This window comes from Natator depressus, chromosome 2 (assembly GCF_965152275.1).
Source record: "Natator depressus isolate rNatDep1 chromosome 2, rNatDep2.hap1, whole genome shotgun sequence".
NCBI classification, from domain to species: Eukaryota; Metazoa; Chordata; order Testudines; family Cheloniidae; genus Natator; species Natator depressus.
The window spans coordinates 80,384,784-80,405,025 of NC_134235.1; the positions used below are offsets into that span (position 1 = coordinate 80,384,784).

Genomic DNA, 20,242 nt, shown 5'->3' on the forward strand with positions numbered 1-20,242 from the left:
AGACTCAGATCTGGAGCAGAGGTAGATCTGTGTAATCTGCACACAACGAAGAGCTATGCACATTTTTCAAGTACGTAGGCAATTTGTAGTTCAGTATCACCTACAAAGGTCATTAACTGCCATTTTTTCTGCATGTATTTGCTATAAAAAGTGTCATGCATCACAAAAAAGTTAGACATTAAAGCAATTCTTTAAGTTCAAGATTTATAAAAATTCAAATGTCTACTAGCATAAATTTCAAATATATACATAAATTTAGTCATGTTTGAGACATAATTGTCATACAAAAATTCAAGCTAAACCCTCCTCTAACAAAAATAATATGAACAAAGCAGATCAATGAAAAACGTGCACCACTCAGGATAGTTAAACTTGTACAAGGTTGTCTTTTTAATGAAGCAAAAGGACAGATTTCATAGGGCAACATTAAATTTTGTAAATAACTTATGGCTAGTACCAACCAGACAATACATGGTTTAAAGGTGCCAGAAATTTTTCAGCACACACCTGACCAAAGAATTTATATTCACTTTTTAGCTTGCTAGGGTTTTAGTTTTGAAAAGTCCAAATTGAAGAAAAAATACACCATTACTCCAAAAGCGAAACAACTTGTGCATAATTTGTTCAAAAACCCAACAATTTAAATTAAAAATAAGTGTTCTATAATGTCTACAGTAGGAAAATGTGTTTAGTTGAGTTCACTGTGCTGCTGCATAGACATATTCTTAGGATTCATGCTTCTGGGTGAAATCCTGGCCCTACTGAAGTCATCAGGAGTTTTGCAATTGACTTCAGTGGGGCCAGGATTTCATCACTAGTGCTTATCTATTAGCAGCACACGTCAGCATAGTGTAAAAAGGATCCCTTAGAACTTTTACTGTGGGAGTAGCAGACACCAAAATTGAAATATCTGCCAAATTTGGCAGACATCCTGCACCGGCCCACCAAAATGAAATGATATAGTTTACTCATTCCAACTAATCAGATTTCTTGAGCTTATTGTAGGTAGACTAAATTGTTTTCCTTTGTGCAGTGGGTTGGCTTGAGAGTTAAAGAACATGCCAGTTAGCTACAGCCAAGTACTAACCCCAAATGCCTCCTGCATTCTTATCCATCTCAGTGAAATCAATTGCTTAACTGAATCTGCATTAGACGTCTCTTCAGATGTGCAGAATCTGAAAATGTATTATTGTCACAGGGATTTTCTGATTTTCATTGGCTCTGGCTGGTGTAATTTCATAGATTCATTGAGTTTGTGGCCAGAAGGGATCAGTAGATATAGTCCAGCCTCCTTTATATCACAGGCCATTTGAATTTCACTGAATTGTCCCTATTACTGAGCCAAACAGAACAGGCTGGTTGTTATATCCAACGCTTATAGAAACTGGGGTCTGGATTAAAGTTAGCTACCTGAGACTCTACTTCAGTAAGATGGAAGTAATATTTGTAAATAATACCTCAGCCCTTGTAAGATGGAAGTAGGCAGCCAGGAGGAAATAAACTGAGAAAATAGCAATTGCTACATTATCTGCTTTAAGAAAGTTCTCACCTCTTCTTTCCCAGGTGCACAAATAGGAAAAAAGGGTGGAGTTTGAAGCACAAGGATATCCAGATGGCAACAGTAAGTGTGTGTTGTATCATTCATATTTGCCTAAGGCTTTACAACCTTTTCTTTCAGATGTTGACCTCAGCACATTTATCCATCTTTTTTCATCTTTAGCTTTACATGTGCAATGCACTGTGCATGCAGCTATGTTGAAGCTTCAGCTCAGACAGAATGTAGCTGCCTGCTTATTTAGAAGTGTGGTTTTATTTGTTCATTTTTGAGGCAGTATTTCTCCCTTTTGCAGCACCGTTTCCACTAGTTTCCAATTAGTTTACAGAGGCAGTTTTTCCTCCTTGTGTAATATCATAGCAGCAGAGGCTCTCAATAACATACATCATGTTTGAATGGAAGTCTGGTGGCAGACATACTGTCTGATGGATTCAACTCTGGATGTTGTTTTCTCCCTTTTTCTGACAGTCTAAATCTGATGGCCTTCAGGTCATGCTGCAAAGCCTCTCTTACCAGATTACATATGTGGGGAAAGATAAGGAGTGCTGACTGGATGAAGAGAGTTAATCTGCGTGTTAAACAAACATTTGTACATTGACCCAATCTATATAGGCTTAAAATAGTATACACTTGCCTAGAGCAAGAGAGGTGCATTTTAAATCTCTATATGAAATACAGAAAACAATTCAATGCATCAGCCTTAAAGGAAGATTTATACATCTACATGCAGCATGCATATACCATACTTGCATAAATCTTACAGTTTGAAGACAAAAAATGAAAGTCAAAATTTGTTTTACCTGGAGACTAGGATGACAGCCAAAGTCCAGTAAGGTCTTTACAACTTGTAAATGACCTTTGTTAACAGCAATATGAAGTGGAGTCTGTCTGCGTTTGTTGCGAGCATTCAAATCTGCACTGCCTCTGTGCAAAACCTCTATCACAGCACCTTCATCTCCGAAAGCTGCATGGTGAACAGCCCTGTCTCCATCTTTGTCCTAAAGTGTAAACATTGATTTAAAACAAATTCCTTTTGTACTACACAATTATAAAAGGCTTACTTTAAAATGACCAATTAAGGGATCTTTATTGCATTTCCACCATTAGAGAAAAACCAGTCCATATTTTAAATTAAATTACCTCCGCTTCCACATCCACATTCTGTTTCAGAAGTAATTTCAAAATGTCAACATGTCCATTCTGACTGGCTGCTTGCATAGCTGTGTGTCCAGCACACTGCCCATTCACCTGAAAGTATATTAAGAATAAGAAGTTAACTTACAGTGTACATCAATACATACACATGAACATCAGATATTTACTACCAGTAATATCAGCAAATATCCGTGTTATAAAAACTGTTTATTGTGAAACTTTCATTTCACCTGCACTCTGCCTAAATCATCTCCATCAGGGCTAACATACCAAACATCAGAGCAGCTTTCAAATAATGGAAAAAGAAAAGTCAAGACCATATTTGGGGACAGTACAATCTATTAGGCCTTTTCCATCTCTACACTTCTTATTCATTAGCAAGAATGAAGAAATAACATTATTCTGATTTTTACTGATGCCAAAGTTTAATATTAAATTGCTAGCTTGAAGATTTTAGTCAGGCTGCTGCAAAGGTGGACTTTTGAAGAGAATCAGGTTTCTTGGAAGGGAATCAGTTGTATTCTGCAGAATTTATTTTTCCCCTAATTTATGGTAGGGGACTTACAGCCATGCATGTAGACTCCTTTTTATTGCTTGTACAAATCTGAATTAATTTAAAATTCAAATTAACATTTAAGGCCAGTGATGTCCAACCTCTGGACCTCAAAAGCAAATGTATTAAAAAGAAAATATGTATTTGATTGGGAACTGAAACACATTCTAAATCAAGCTGAGCCCTATGATTCTTAAGTGTTTTGACTATAGGAAGGAGGAAGAAGCTTCTTCACTGTGCTGCAAGAACATCAGGAAGAACAAGCTAGCAGCTCGATTGGCTCAGCAGTCTAGGGAAGTGCCTGATGAGGATGGTTCTCCCTACACCACAAAGCCACCCAGGAGATAAGAGAAGTTAAGGACAGCCACCATTTATGACTACTCAATTCTCTACTTCAACCCTACTTAGAGTAGCTTGAAGGCTGCTCTAATTCATGCCAGGTGGCATATGGCACAAAAAAATATGTTCACTGTGAATGGCTGCAACACACTGGTTTCTAGCCCCTTCCCTACCTCCAGAGGCTATGGAGCAGAGGGACAGGAACCAGCTATGCCAGCTCTCAGCACACGGGGGATTCATCCATGCAAGGGGAATCCTAGCAGAGGATTTGGGATTTCTTGCATTTCCTATGCGTTAGAAATCTCACAAAAAAGACACTCACATCCACATCCGGTCTCTTTAGCAAATCTTCCACTTTAGCTACATCTCCATTAGCAGCAGCTTTAACAAGTTCTTCATTGAGGTCCCCAGATTCTTGTGTTTCGAACAGTTTCTTCAAAAGTTGAGACAATCTCTCTACAGATATCAAACAAAGCATGTAAGATCACAACTCCAAACAGAGAACAACAAATTTGGCTGTTTTTCCTATCTGAAGAGACTTACACAAGTAGCCGTTCAATTTATGACTTAGTATAGCGCTTCAGCACTACAAAGCTCTAACTCACTGACATCAGTTTCTCATCAGTTCAGAAACTTCAAATTTACTCAAAGATGATCAGTTTCACTCTACAGTTAGGATTCCTGTCTGAGTGGCTTTGACAACACAAATAGATGGGACTAGGACTTAGAGGAAAAATGTTAATGACTTACAGGCCGGTGTATTGGATTTCTGCTTTTTTAGAGGAAGTTAACTAAAAACACAGACTTTCCTCCAGGGCTTTACGCACAAAGTGACATGCCAGCTGTACAGTTCATCTTACAGCTACTGCAGCCCTACTGGACAGGCCCAACAAAGAAAATAACACAACACTACTAGCTGTCACCTTCAGCCACCAACTAAAACCTCTCCAGCACACCATCAAAGATCTACAACCTATCCTGAAAAATGATCCCTCACTCTCACAGATCTTGGGAGACAGACCTGTCCTCGCTTACAGACAGCCCCCCAACCTGAAGCAAATACTCACCAGCAACCACATACCACACAACAAAAACACTAACCCAGGAACCTATCCTTGCAACAAAGCCCATTGCCAACTCTGTCCACATATTTATTCAAGTGACACTATCATAGGACCTAATCACATTAGCCATGCCATCAGGGGCTCGTTCACCTGCACATCTACCAATGTGATATATGCCATCATGTGCCAGCAATGCCCCTCTGCCATGTACACTGGCCAAACCAGACAGTCTCTACGCAAAAGAATAAATGGACACAAATCTGACATCAGGAATCATAACATTCAAAAACCAGTAGGAGAACACTTCAATCTCTCTGGCCACTCAGTAAAAGACTTAAGGGTGGCAATTTTGCAACAGAAAAACTTCAAAAACAGACTCCAACGAGAAAGTGCTGAGCTTGAATTAATATGCAAACTAGATACCAGTAACTTGGGTCTGAATAGAGAGTGGGAGTGGCTGGGTCATTACACATATTGATTCTATTTCCCATGTTAACTATCCTCACGCCTTCTTGTCAACTGTCTAAATGGGCCATCTTGATTATCAGTACAAAAGTTTTTTTGTCCTGATAATAGCTCATCTTAATTAATTAGCCTCTTACAGTTTGTATGGCAACTTCCACCTTCTCAGTGTGTATATATATATCCGCTTACTATATGCTCCATTCTATGCATCCGATGAAGTGGGCTGTAACCCCCGAAAGCTTATGCTCCAATAAATTTGTTAGTCTCTAAGGTGCCATAAGTACTCCTGTTCTTTTCACAGCCCTACTGTATCTCTCACAGGAAATTCTTATGTATTAGGGGAACTGAACTTAGCATTCAACAATAGGAGACAATGGGAGAAAGTATGAGAACTACCCAGAATGTTTTTGAGGCATCAAAACCAAATATGACAAGGAGAGGAGACTCAAGGCATGCCCAAAGCAGAGAGCACAGGTTTATTAATAAAGAAGTTTCTCAGAAGTCCATCTCGAAATAAAGAACAGTATGGAGAAGATAGATTGGGTACTTCTATTCTTCCTGCCTCATAATGAAGGTTAAAATTTTGTCACTGTTATTTTTAGTAAAAGTAATGGACAGGTCATGGACAATAAACAAAAATTCACAGAAGCCCATGACCTGGCTGTGACTTTTACTTTAAAAAAAGGGGGGGGGGCGCCCCTAACTGTGGGGGAAGGGCGATTAACAGCTCCAGAACCCCCACTGCCCCAGGGCACCAGGCTGAAGATGAAGCAGAAAATGTCATGGAGGTCTCTGAAAGTCACGGAATCCATTTTACATCTTTACCTCACTCCCACCTATCATCTCTTGATTGTAAGCTTTTGGAGCAGACACTATTATATATTTTTGCAGTGCTTAGCACAATAGGACTCCAATCCTGACTCAGGGCCTTTAGGCACTATTTCTTTGTATTCTGATAAACAGTGCTTTAGATTTTTAGCTAATAGAGGTGAAGATTACTTTTTTGAAAAGTGGATTATCCCACATCTGCCTACTACAGGGTTTCTTGTACTTTCCTCTAAAGCAAGATACTGGACTAGATGGACAACAGGTACAATCCAGCATGGAAATTCTTTTGCAATAGGAGTATTCCCCAGCCCTCAGTAGGAACTACTTTCCTGGAGATTATTATTCTTGCTTCATATAGGCGCCATACCAATATTTATCATCAATTTTTTAAGTTTACACAATTTTATTTATCAAAACCACACATTCCTAAATAGTACACAAACTTACCACCAGATGCATTGCTTATAGCTGATCCTGCTGATGCTACCTTTGAGACAGCTGCTGGATTGTATGTCCAAGAGGTCCCACAAACCTCTACCTTTAAGTCACTGTCTGAATAAATCTGCTGGACACGGCCAACTTTACCTAAAGTCTATATTAAGGAAAAGGAAGAGACCAAGTAAAGATATTTAGATGTTAACATATTACAGCATATGGGCAGTTTTATAAAGTAAAAGGGTTTCTGAAACCCCACTTTAACATCAGTAACATCTTCACCTTAATTCTAACAGGCTGAGTTATAGGCTAGACAGAGTGTTAAACTGAGTCTACGCTGCCAAGTGGGGCTTTCCACAGAATTATACTAGCTCAATTTACCTAATTGAACTGAAAAAAGTACTTTTTTTTCCTAGTCTAGACCAGGCCTAAATGTCACCCCAACTCCAATAATTTGAAGGTTTAACCATTTCCAAGTGTAATTAAAAATATCATAACAACATATAGGGCCAGCCCACAACATTTTGGTACCTGAGGTGGGGAGCTCAAATGACGCCCCCCTCACTTGGGCCAAAACTTCGAAAGGTCTCAATTCTGCCTTCTTCCTGTTCTACTCCTCTCACGGTACTGCTTTGCTTCCTACCCCAATAAAAGAGAACTAACAACTTAAAATGCCTTGTTCAAAAATTTTAAGTAACACTTAACTTTCAAAAGCCTGAACAGCAAATGTAACTTTTCTTGTCTGCATAGTAAACACTGGCATTTTTATCTGTTTGAATAATCAAAGTGGTCCTTTCCGTGTTGGTCGCAAAGATTTGAACTGCTTCCTGAAGGTCCACCCTGGGCCAGCTCATGCTCTATTGAGATGGCTGCAAGGCCGACCAGCCTCTCCTGTGTCATTGTGGAGCGAAGATGTGTTTTTATTAACTTCAGCTTGAAGAAGCTGCGTTCTCCACTGGCAACGGTTACAGGAAGTGTTAGAAGTATGCGCAGAGCAACAAAAGCATTTAGAAAGAGGGTGGTCATCTTATTTGTGAACATATATTCCAGAACAGCCTTTGGAGTTGATCCTGCTGAAATGTATCTTGAAAAGGCTTTCAGTTCATCACCTAAATCACTCACATCAATATCGCGCATGTCATCATGTGTCAACACTGTCTAGTGCCCTGCATTGCTGGTGCAGGTCTTCTTCGGATATAGTGAGGAGTTTGGGAATATCATGCAACATCCCAAATATACTGCTGTGTTCCTTGAGCTGCATGAAATGTTCTTCAACTGACTGTATTGCACAATCTAGCACCTGGTTAAAGAATTCAACTTTGAATTGTTGTTTGGGGTCTCTTATGGAATTATCCCATGCCTCATAATCAAAATGTCATCTCCTTCGATGACTCTTGTATTCTTGAATGGGTGGAAAAATAGCTTCAGTGTGAAGTTCCTCTACCAACTTCTGTGCACTCTTCAGAACATTTTGAAATCCCTCATCTGACCGGTAAGACTGTAGGTATGACTTTGCTTTGTCCAGTTGTTCCATTGCTCCAGATATATCAAGGTCAACACCTTGGAGTCTCTTGCTTACAACATTTATTTCAAATAGTACATCATGCCACAACACTAAGCCACACAGAAATTTGAAGTTATGTATGTTTCTGGTGATTCCATTTCCCTCTGCCACTGTTCTCCCACAACAGTTCCTGTCATAGCATTAGCCTCCATAATGGCAACTATGGCATCATCTATCTTCCCAATTTGGTGTTTGATAGGCTTTATCGCCTCCACTCAACTTTCCCATTGTGTGGCACTCAGTGGTTTCAGCGTCAGAGAGGATGTTCCCAGATGTTGCTTCAAAATTTGCCATCGATGAGTTGAGGCGGAGAAAAATACACAGATGATTTGAATTACATTAAAAAATTCAGCAGCCTCGCTAGAAGCTGATGCTGCATCACTGACCACCAACTTCAATGAATGAGAACTGCCTGGGACAAAAAAAAACTTGCAGGTTTAACTCTCAGATCCGTTTCTGCACTCCTCTGTTCTTTCCTCTCATGTTGGCACCATTATCGTAGCCCTGAGCTCTCATGTCAGCTATCGCAATTCCTGTATCTTCCAACTTTTTAAGAAGCACATTTGATGATACTACGGGAGCTGGTATGACAATGTCAATAAATTTTAGAAAATGCTCTCTGACGGTCACCATTGCAGGGACATTTTCACTAGGTTTTGTTGCTGTTACAAAAGGCACCATTAAAGTCATTTGTTCCATATGGCTGATGTCAGATGTGCAGTCCAGAATAACATAGTAATATCTTGCTGACTTTAGATCTGCCACAATCTTCTGTTCAACTTTTGTTGCCAGTAACTGTATGATCTCATTTTGAATTGTTTTTCCAAGGTAGTGGTGTGTCTACATTTCTTGGGTGGTGACTCTTCTTAGATGCTCCTGGAGTACAGCATCAAACCTCAGCCATCAGCTCCACAATTTTAAGGATGTTTGGCACATACAGCTGATCTGAAGTCCCACACAGTGCTAGGTTTGGGGTAGCAAGCATGCTCACAATGGCAATGAGCCTTTTCAGAACATTTTGCCAGTAAAGAGACTCTGATGCAATCTTCTCTTGATGCTGATCATCTATCGTGGCCTTTAACCTTAGTCTCATTTCAAGCTCTTTCCACCTATGGAATGCTCTCTGGTGATTTGCTGCCTTCTCATGGCATGCCAGATTTCTAGCCAGATTTTTCCAGTCCTTTGTTCCTGTAGAACCCAATGTGGCTTGAACATTAGACTGGAAGATTTTGCAACAAAAACAATATGCAGCATTCTGGGTTTTTGAGTACATAAGCCATGGCCTCTCCACGTTGTCACCACTGGGGATTTCACACCAGTAATGTGTTGCATAGAAACTTCTATTTTCATTGTCTTTGGGGAACACGAAATCCCTCAGGCTACTGCTCAAGTGGGTCCACAGTCCTGGATCATCCAGACTTAAGGAACTAAACTCAGCAACGGCTGTTTCTTGCGCCTCCACCACACTCTTCTCTGATCTACACTTTTCTTCAGGAATGTGTATGGTTACATCCATTTGAGATGGAGATATGGATGCTGCAGTAGCTGCCAGGTGACCTGCACTCTGACAAACTGGAAGATCAGGCATCTCCTCACTCACATCCTCACTGGTGCCAGAAGACTCACCCTGAACATTTGTGTTTATGTATCTCAGGAGAGCTCCTTCCTGCTTAGATAGAAAAGTTTCCTTTACTTTCTTTCTTTTTCTGAATGCTGCCCCAGAGGGGAGTTTTCTTCTTTCACTCATGACTGCTGTTCTGCTATAGGGGCTCTCAACATTCAACTGAAGGGGACAAATAAGCAGGCTGGTAACAGGGCCTGAGCGAGGGAAGATATCAGCCTCTTAAGGGCCTAACTGGCTCCTACTACTTCAGTTGACTGCCTTTTCTCCTCAAGTGGGTTTAGGGAAAGAGCAAGAAACAGGAAGCTCCCTGAGAAGCTGGTGTTAATCAGTCCAGGCTCCTGGGGGTACTAGAGAGGTACAGAGGAGGAGGAGCCTCTTATCTCTCCCTGCAGCTCCTGCTGCTTTCTGTTATTCCCTCTCACCTTTTCTCCTGCCTGCCTGTTATGTCTCTTGTGCCCTCCTTCCTCCAGCACTGCACTCCACCTTCTCTCTGCATCTACAGCAGAGAGAATACATATGCACCAGCAGCAGACAAAATTTTCTACACTCTGGGCCCTAGCGGCACCCCACCCAAACCCAGTCTGGCACCTGAGGCGGCCGCCTCAGTTCGCCTCATGATAAGGCTAGCCCTGCCAACATACCATTGTGTGTACACACATACTTACAGGGAGCATTGCTTCAGCCCATTCTCCATGACCTCTCTGAAGAAGCTTGATTCGTTCTAAATCATAACAAACTTGAACGAGGTCACCCACTTGAAACTGTGAGGTACCTCCTTCTGCACCTTGAGCAGCATCTCCACTTCGGACAACATTGGCTTTGGTGAGAACAGCTGGATTAAATGTCCACCTAGAAAATAATATATTTCAAATTAATGATCTTTTCTTTTTTAATATAAAAAGTGGGGGCTATATTTTAAAAGGTTACTTGTTGCCTTAAATTGTGCTTTTGTGCCCAGAAATTTTTGTGATTGGACACTATGGCTTAGCTGCTTTTAATCCCTTCCACTTAGTTTACCAGCTGGTGGTTGCAAGGATAATCTTCTGAGAGGTGCACCTGAAGCAGTCAGAACATTCCCATGGTTGGTTCTTGCAGCCTAAGGGGAAAAGCTGCCAGCCATAAAATGGCAGCTGTGTTGTGACTGTGTTTCAGTTTGTTTGTTTGGGGAGGGGGGGGGTGTGGACTTATTACCTAGGGCAGGGATTAGTGGCCTGAGAGTCTGGCATTCCTCTCAAAATACAGGATAACTGATAAGGATGGATTGCTCTGGCAAGAATTGATAGGGAAAGGAGAGGGCTTGGAATCTAAATACAGGGTTTTCTTCTTTCCTCAGAGATGGGGTTGGACAGATAGGAATATGCTATTTCAACTAGATGTATGGCCTGCAGCCCGACATTTGGTTAAACTATTTTGATTTGTACCATGCAATGTATTGGTTTGTGTGCACTTAGTTCGTGTTATGCTAGTTTATATTCACTTAAAAAAACAGCACGTGACTAAGACAAACATGTGCGTCCAGAGCTATTTTTCTGCAGCTGGTCCATGTGTGTCTAGTACCACAACTCCAGTAAACCAAAAGCAGATTTTGTAATCAAACTGTTGCTTAAAAGGTTACTATGGTAGGAAATGCATTTGTTCTCAACCAAGTGCCTAACACTTTTGAGCACTATACAATTCTCTTTCCATTCACTTTTGTTTTAGAAATATGGAGGTTTCTTATTTTGGAGAAATACAAAGATTATAAATATATACATTTGTGTAAGAAACCTCTATATTTCAATGAACAAGTTACAGGTTGGCTTTTAATATCATCACACAAAGTATATTGTCTAAGAAATCATGAGACTGGAGGATTTACACCATTGCTCCCTACACCTAAATGGTTTGCTGAAAGACGGCTGCCTAAAAGTTAAGAAAACTTAATAAAAACAAAACCCAAATAACTAGCTATTGTAACTTAATGTAACTGCACAAACATATTCAGGTTGAGAAAAGTAAGTGATCACTTTCAGCTACGCATGTTTTTCCTTATGCTTTTTACTACATTAACAAACTGGGAAGGCAATGCATGCTCACATATCAGAAAAGCAATACCCTCTAGAGCTTAGGCACTCATGATCAGAACCACTTATGCCTCACTCTCCTTTGTAAAAGCAGAATCTTCAGAAAGCAAGAACCTGTTCAAACCCAAGAGGCGATAAAATTTGCAGCTTGGATTAACAATTTGGAAGGGAAACAAGGATAGGAAGTACAACACTGAGTAGATGGGCTCTGCTGTGAAATCTCATAACAATAAATTTAAGCATCTCGGAGTATATTTATTCTGCAAGGCTATTTATCTTTACTGTTTTGTTCCAAACATAAAACTAAGTATACTTTTATAGTATAGATCTGTTGAAATTACTGGGAGTCTTAATTTGTTCTCCAGTGGTCACATTTGGCAATACATATTATATATGAAACAAGGGATTGTCTGCCTTCATGCTGGACATAACTATCACATTAGCCTCTACTGTATGGTAGTACACTAGTTCTCAAAAAATGCTCCCTAAGGACACAGCCAAAAGAAATAAACACTACTGAGAGCTATATGCAATCATGTTTTCATGGTTAGTGCATGGAGCTGTGAAATATTCATATTGTGAAATTTTTGGAAGTAACCATTTTAATTACTTAGAGAATTAATAACTTTAATAAATACAATTATCTGACAGACAACATACGTTAAAATAAAACTCAAAGGGACATTTTAGAAAAAAAGACCTCATATCATGAACACCACGAATATTTAACTGAAGGCAGGTTAAAGGTGGGAAAATTGCAAATAATCTCTTTCCCATCAAAACCTCTCACACATGCTATAAAGATTATCATCATTGGGATGTGGCAGACGGGAACCCCTTATTACACAAGCCAGGAAGAAGACAGAAACTCTGGTGGGATGTCGTGAGAACCAAAGAAGGGTAAAAAAAAAATTTTCAAGCCCTGCAACTTGTGAAGTTAAAGGAAGTCTGTCATAGGAAAGGTTTGAGAATATGTAACAAACCTGTTGCCGCTTGGATACTGTACTACTATGTCATGATCTTCATCAATGCCACAAACTGTGCCAGTGGTGGTTAAGGTCTCAAACATGCCATCAGTCCATCCCCCATGACCATGCTGCAAAGACTGTACAATTTCTAAATCAAGGTCAATGTTTACCAGATCACCAATCTGCAGCCCACCAGGATTCCTGTTACCATTTTGCTCACCTGAAATTGAATGAAAAACAAGAACACGAAATATCCAAATCAACATCGGTAAGTGCAATAAAGGTAACTTCAAGAAGATATCTAACACCTGCCAAGTGCCCAGTTTTAAAGATCTGCTGCTTGGCACATTCCCTTCCCTCTTAAGTCAAGGTTTACATATGTTGTCTACTATATATACTAAGGAACTTCTGCACCAAACCTCACTAGACCTTATCTTTTAACTCACCTTCACCTCAAAAACCAAACTACTCAAAAACAAAACTGCACCTACTTTTGTAATAAAGTACAACCATATAGCACCACGCAGCTTAGATACTAGAGTGGTGAGTTCAATGTATAGAATATGTATAGAACCTATATAGAATAGCTCACAACCTATGTAACAAAATAAGCCAGTACGACTAATTATACATATTTAGTTAGAAATTTGAATGCTGATGACTTCATGTTTACAAATCTGCAATATTGCATTAAAATGATGTTTAAACCTTTCTACAAAACTGTGCAGTTATCTTTCGCTATTAAGAGAAAAATGTAAAAGCTGAGCACATGTAAGCCAGAAACATTAACTAGACAGCCAACTTTAACAACTTACTAGCTACATATTTGGTATACTGTTTGACATCAAACATATCTACAGACAGTTGAAACGCATCAGTTAAGATACCAGTTATCATTGCAGCATTTAACCATGGTAATGCACAAAAATGCCACCATTCAAATCTCAATTATTTGGTGCATCCCACTAAGGAACGTTGATTAACTTTGGTTCAGTTCTCAAACTTAAATACTGACTTGGGACACTGAAATGTTTCTATTTACTTAAAACTATCTATTTCTTTCCTTCTCCAACTCACCTAGCACAGGACAATGGTCCCTGTAGAAAGAGCCTCCTTTGGCATCCTGAACACATTTCAGGTCAGACTAAAGAAAGATATTTAGACAATTTTAGTTTTAACAGAGTGAACTTGCAGGTTGACATAAATCAGTGAAATCAGAACAGAAACACACTGAAATATTAGAGGTTGAAAAGCTCATGCATACAAAAATAAATGCATTACGCCAATTCTGAATGCAAAGAAAATTTCAAATATTTTCCAAAATTGTAACCTATCTATTTCTACTACCTATTCCTTTAAGGTAGGGCTGGGAATTGATAGGATTTGATAAATATTACCAGTATTATTAAATGCTTTAAATTTAAGGCTCAAATTAACGCTTTTAGGATCTGATAAACTACAATGACCAAGAGACGTCATATTCATAATTGCTATTAGAATTGCACAGAGACGCTTTAAACTGTTTCACATTACCTTTCTTTAAAAAAAAAAAAAAAAAAGGCAATCAATACAAGCAGAGGAAGAACACAAAATTAACACTACAGAATTCAGGAATGTCTGAATACCACACTGGACATAATAGCCTTGCCTGTGCAGCATCAGCTTGGGTAAGGATGTGTCAGTGTTACCATTATAAAGCCTATACATTTTTTGTTTAAGATGTTTATGACATTCATTTTAACTTATTATAGAGTCAAACCTGACTTCTAACTTCTGGGCCCTGGAGAATATCAGAAAAAGCAGAATAAAAGGGTATTTTGGTTGCTTTCAGAATTCTGTGTTTAACTAAAATCAGATTTTTTTTCTTTAAAAAGTTCTACTGGCTATTTCTCCAAAAGGGCCTCTTCCATAACATGAAAAAAATTAAATGTGAAGAACAGCTACTGTATAAACCCAATTAAAAGTTCTCATAATTTCCCCTTCATTTAGCTTCTGCATATCTCCTAATCCAAATTGCTGCCATCTGGTGTTACTCTTTATGGAACACAATTCCCATCAGGCAAAGGTCATTCTATGTTTATGGGGATGGGACGAGAAAACTGATTGGGCAATGCAATTCAGACTATAGTAATGGGAGAGAGAGAACAAAAGAACAGGTGGTGGAAGATATATAAGCTAAACATGCTTTCATAAAGGCTGTATCTCATTCTCCCACTTCCCCAGGCCTCTTGCAATGAGACTATCCTCTAGCAAGAGAGATGAACTGAAATCCATTCATGCCTCTCCTGATCCTTAAGTTAATGACAAATATAATGCTTACATCCCTTTAAACACACAATACCACCTCCTAGCCACTACTATCTCTAGGCGCTAGAAACAGTATGATTTAAATCCTTCTCTCGAATAAATTCTCAGCTTCCTAAAGCTATATGCCACTATTTAATAATGATACTATATATACATCCACGAGATCAGATGCCAGTATAAGCATATATTCATTTTTAAAACTGCACCAAATTTGGTACTCCTACAGCTCCTCTGATACAATGGTCAGTACAGAATACCTGTACTACAGAGTCCATAAAAAGATTTGATTTCAAGATTTCATGCACTTTACTAGGATCTTATATGGTAAATACATACATATAATAGTCTGTTTTATACACTTGCGTTCACTGCACACTACAGTGCGTAACTTGGTCAGTATTTTAGAGAATCTGGTATTGTACTTGCAGAAGCAAGCCAGCTTTCCAATATGTATGGCTTATTCTTGGATAGATAAAAACCTTTAATATATATGTATTCTAAGTAAGCAAAATTTCAGATTGTATCAGACTACAGCAATTCTCTCAATGTTCTGTCAACATAACAAGGAATATACAAGTCAAAACCAATAGAACGATCATTTTCCCTCTTCTTTATATTATGCTTAACCAACGTTTTTCAAAATTCCACTCCTCCTTTCGCTCAAGGATTTTTCCTGATTACCAGGATATTAAAAATATTGATACTTCATGCACCAAAGGACAGGTAGATTTTTTTTTCTTGAAGTAGTAACTAACAATTTTCTACCACTGATTTAAAGGGCAGCCTATTAAAACTAATTCTATTTTTAACTTAATCCTAAAAGACACACAACTTGAATGAAGCAGTAACAATGGTCAACCCACCAGTACCTCACTATAGTTGTTCATGCCACGGAATCATGCCAAAAATTAGTACTGACACTAAACTTTAGAAAGATGGCTATTTAAAAACAAGAAATGAGGCTGATCACCCCATGTCAAAAATGACAGCAGAAACAAGAGTTCAGAGATAACTGTCAAAAATAATTAGAATCAATAAGTGTCTGCTGTATCAGGAAAGACTGAAAATATTGGGACTGTTTAGAGAAAAGATGGAGGTACACCAAGTAATGAATGATATGGAGAAGGTGTATCAGACACTCGAAGCTACCCTCTTCTCTCTCTACAAGAACAAGGAGCTTTTCAATGAAACTGAAAGACAGCAAATTTAAAACTGGTAAAAGGAAATATATTTACCAGAATGCATAATTAATATATAGAATTCATTGCCACTTGATGTTGAAGCCAAGAGTTTAGCAGGTTTCAAAAAAAGGATTTATATGGCAAAAGAAGCCAAGAACATTAGATAGAATTAAAAACCCTTATGCTTCAGGCAGTATGCCAACCGCAACTGTTAAGATGAAAACACCCCTACGAAAAGTTTCCATAATTGTCCGCTGCCTGGTTTCTTGCAACTCCCTCTTAAAGGTTCAGGTTTGATCAGTGCCAGGGACAAGTTACTGGAGTGGACAGGCCACTGGTCTGATCCATGAAGCGGTTTCCTCTACTATAGTGTACTACCCTAATTCTGTGCATGAAATTCTCCAGCAATGTCCTAGATGTAATGACAGATTTCTCTTATTCAAAAAATTAACTGTGTCAAAAAGCTTTGTTTTTAATCCTCTTAGAGAACTCTGATGTACTACTTTAAGGTAACCCACAATGTGTGTGGATGAACAGGCCTCAGATGCCAGTCAGGAAGAGAAAAAGTGCAAAATAATGCCCAAAGGAAAACAAGGGCAATGGATCCTTTCAGTTTCCTTCACCCTCTCAGCACTGTAACTATTCAAATCTTGCGGGCAAATACCCCACACAGAGATAACTTACAGAGAACTCTGACATTAATGGATGTTAAACCGAAATTATTTCTTCCAAACTCTCCAGAGTTGAGGGGAAGGCCCTTCGTAATGAAAAGAAAGAAAAGAGAGAGTCTAGAATGAACACTGAAGAAATGTAAACAATCTTTAAAGTTATTAAGCAAAGGAAATTTGGTAGCTGAGTGAATAAGTGAATTCCCAAGGCATAAGATCTATTTTAGAAATGTGTAGGTTTAAAGCACCCCATAGCGGTAACATGTTTGTAACATGTTACAGGCTCTAACTTGCTTTTGGATCCAAACAAAATGTTTAAAATCTTTTAGCAACCATGGTCAGTTAACCACATTTCACCTCTGTCAGTGAGCTAAGATGGCAGATGGCGGTGTTCCTTTAACCAGCACCATATTGTTTGAGTGTAGGCCTTCTTCCCCACAGTTGCATGCAGCAGAGTCCACCACACTGTGCTGCACCCAGTACTGTTGATGCTTCTCTGAACACATCCTTTTAGCAGTCGATCACTTCCCTAAATAACTCAAAATTAACTGCCCTAATTATCCCAAAATTAACATATAAATATAAATATGGAAAGAGAACATATAAATATGGAAAGAGAAGCCTCAGTTCTCTTTCCATCCACAGTTATGTCTGATAAACACAAACGGTTTGAAACAAATAGTAAGTTACTGAAGAAACTGATTTACAGCAAGTTTTAAATGTAGTGTCAATATGGAAAATTAAAGCACATTTGATATAAAAATGTCAATGCACAGGTTTTTTTTAATCAAAGCTTCTTTTTAAAATATATAAATATGCAAAAAGAACAGGAGGACTAGTGGCACCTTAAAGACTAACCAATTTATTTGAGCATAAGCTTTCGTGAGCTACAGAATTCAGAATGCATCCGATGAAGTGAGCTGTAGCTCACGAAAGCTGATGCTCAAATAAATTGGTTAGTCTCTAAGGTGCCACAAGTACTCCTTTTCTTTTTGCGAATACAGACTAACACTGCTGCTACTCTGAAATCTATCATATAAATACGGTGTAGCTGGTAGGTGTGGATACACAAAGGTGGCTGTGATGGCAGCACTAAACCATATTTCTTGGTATCTTAAGTGATCATGTCCACTTTCTGGTCACAAAATTATAATTAAAACTTGTAATGTGGACAGTGCCCGTTTGCTGCAGACAATGTTGAAGCCTCAGTTCTCTTTCCATCCACAGTTATGTCTGATAAACACAAACGGTTTGAAACAAATAGTAAGTTACTGAAGAAACTGATTTACAGCAAGTTTTAAATGTAGTGTCAATATGGAAAATTAAAGCACATTTGATATAAAAATGTCAATGCACAGGTTTTTTTTAATCAAAGCTTCTTTTTAAAAATGGGTTACTATTCTTTATTAAATGGCTGATCAAACATCTCTGGTTTGTATAAGATAGTATCTATCAAAGAGGCTTCCACGTACTAAACCATTCTATTTATGGTTGGGTTATTAAGAGCTCTAATATCCATTTAGCCGATATTCTACGAATATTGATAATTCCCCCAATTATAAATATTCCCCTTTGAGAATATGAACCTGTTCAGTCAAGTAAGAGGTATAATCAGATTAAAATCAGATGGAGAAGTAACCAAGTGCTATATTTTGATTTTGTCCTAAATTAAACTAGACTTTATCCTGTAAGTGCTGATATGGTGCAAAATTTACTATTTTTACAAAAGCTGCTTTGTCATCCTGTTAAATGTAATTCTTGTTGCAGGAATATGATAGAAGGACATTCTAATGTAAGTTAGTATATCTCCTCTCTGCAATATATAACCAAGAAAAAAAAATTAACAGAAATGATGCAATGATAATGCTCATTAATATGTCTCAGCAGTTGACAATCAAGGAAACTTTGTTGGCTCACACTAGGGTAAGAGCACATAAAAAGGAAACAAAAAGATATCAACAGAAGTCTCATGACCAAACCTGACCCACTTTTTGTGGTCTTGTTATACTCTAAAAGTTGTAAAATCAAAATGAGAAACTTCATGCTAAAGTCTGAAACACAATAACTCCAAAGTAGGAAAAAAATACTCAAACTATCTGAAAATGTTTTGAGTGTTCTTCACAGTGAAAATTAAATGACAACTGAAAGACTTGCAGTGTTCTAGTCTCGACACTTGGCATTGCGGAGATTTTCAAAAAAAACAAGTTCTGAGGCATTAAAGAAAAAGTCAGGGCCTTTTAAGGAAGTTTATAAATAAATATTTTTATTTTTTACCAATTCTAATTGAAGTAAAACATTAATGCTAGGAGGCAAATTGCATTTGCAAATGTAAATATCTGTTATATTCAGGCAGAAGCTAGCTCTAAAGTTTAAATGATTTGCACCGATGTTTAATAAAGTCTCAAATCAGACTTCCTTCCTAATGCATATTCATGATCCATCCAGCTGTATTCACAATAAACTGATTAACAGCATGCAAACAGACAGAAGGATATCACAAAAGGAGAATAAAAGCACAACATAAGCTATTCTTACTACCCTCTCCCCCCCTCCAAGTATTTTACCCTTTGTGTTGCTTTACTCCTTACCATGCCCTCAAAGCCAACTCTATAAAGATTTTTAGCGCCATTGTCCCATAAAACATATGCTGCACTGTGTGGGCTTGATGCACTCCAGTCCTGGATTTCAGTTACCTATTGAATTTAAAAATAGAAAAATGGGTTACAAGAGTTTAGCAACATATTTTGAACTTTAAACTTCCTCTACCACTTCTACCTATAGTTAAAAGCATGATATAGCAGGGTTTACTGAAGCTTTTTTTTTTTTAAACCAGAACTCCAGGTCCCCCAACTCCATTTTATCATTTTCTACCAACACCAACATTCATACACCTTAATTAATGCTATCCCTAGGAAATAAACATCCAGATTGCCACTTCCATAAGATACATATTTTTCAAGTAAACTGGTTTGAAAATGGTAGAGAAGTACAAAATGAAATTTACTGGTTTACAATGCTTTTACAAGTCCTTACTAGAAAAAACAACTCACTGAAAATACCAAAAATGGCAACAACTTACTCTCAGCACTTGTTTTTGTTTTAAGCTACTTTGGTTACATCAGGCTGGTGGCCTGCAGGTAGCAGTCTGTATTATATGACCCAATTTTAATTCTAATCCCAGTCTTTAAATACTAGGACAGAAGGGGAGTGAAGATGAAAAGATTGGGTCTTTGTATTTTTTCTTCGCATTTCTGAAATACTGATGCCATGTAACAAATGCAACCCTGAAGAGGCATCCATAACACACAAGCATCCTTTTGAATGTATTGTCTTCATTGTCTTTCTCCCAACACTTATCCAAACGCCTCTCTCACTATTTGCTGTCTCCCTCTTTTCTTAGACCCCATCCTGAAAATATTTGTTCCTGTGCTTTTCTTTAAGCATGAAAATAGTCCCACTAGTTAAAGTTAAGT

The 20,242-nt window shown here is 38.3% G+C and overlaps 1 protein-coding gene across 3 annotated transcripts in view; it reads right to left on the bottom strand.

Moving 5' to 3' along the window:
• MIB1 (MIB E3 ubiquitin protein ligase 1) overlaps positions 1 to 20,242 on the bottom strand; it is a 101,902-nt gene that overhangs the window by 68,574 nt on the left and 13,086 nt on the right. For all 3 annotated transcript variants that reach the window (XM_074944511.1, XM_074944513.1, XM_074944512.1), the window contains exons 4-11: positions 19,358 to 19,462; positions 13,691 to 13,757; positions 12,629 to 12,833; positions 10,248 to 10,431; positions 6,407 to 6,551; positions 3,925 to 4,058; positions 2,696 to 2,803; positions 2,356 to 2,553 (exon numbers count right to left, since the gene is read on the bottom strand). In XM_074944511.1, the coding sequence (XP_074800612.1) occupies positions 2,356 to 2,553; positions 2,696 to 2,803; positions 3,925 to 4,058; positions 6,407 to 6,551; positions 10,248 to 10,431; positions 12,629 to 12,833; positions 13,691 to 13,757; positions 19,358 to 19,462 (1,146 nt within the window). The remainder of the gene's footprint in view (positions 1 to 2,355; positions 2,554 to 2,695; positions 2,804 to 3,924; positions 4,059 to 6,406; positions 6,552 to 10,247; positions 10,432 to 12,628; positions 12,834 to 13,690; positions 13,758 to 19,357; positions 19,463 to 20,242) is intronic.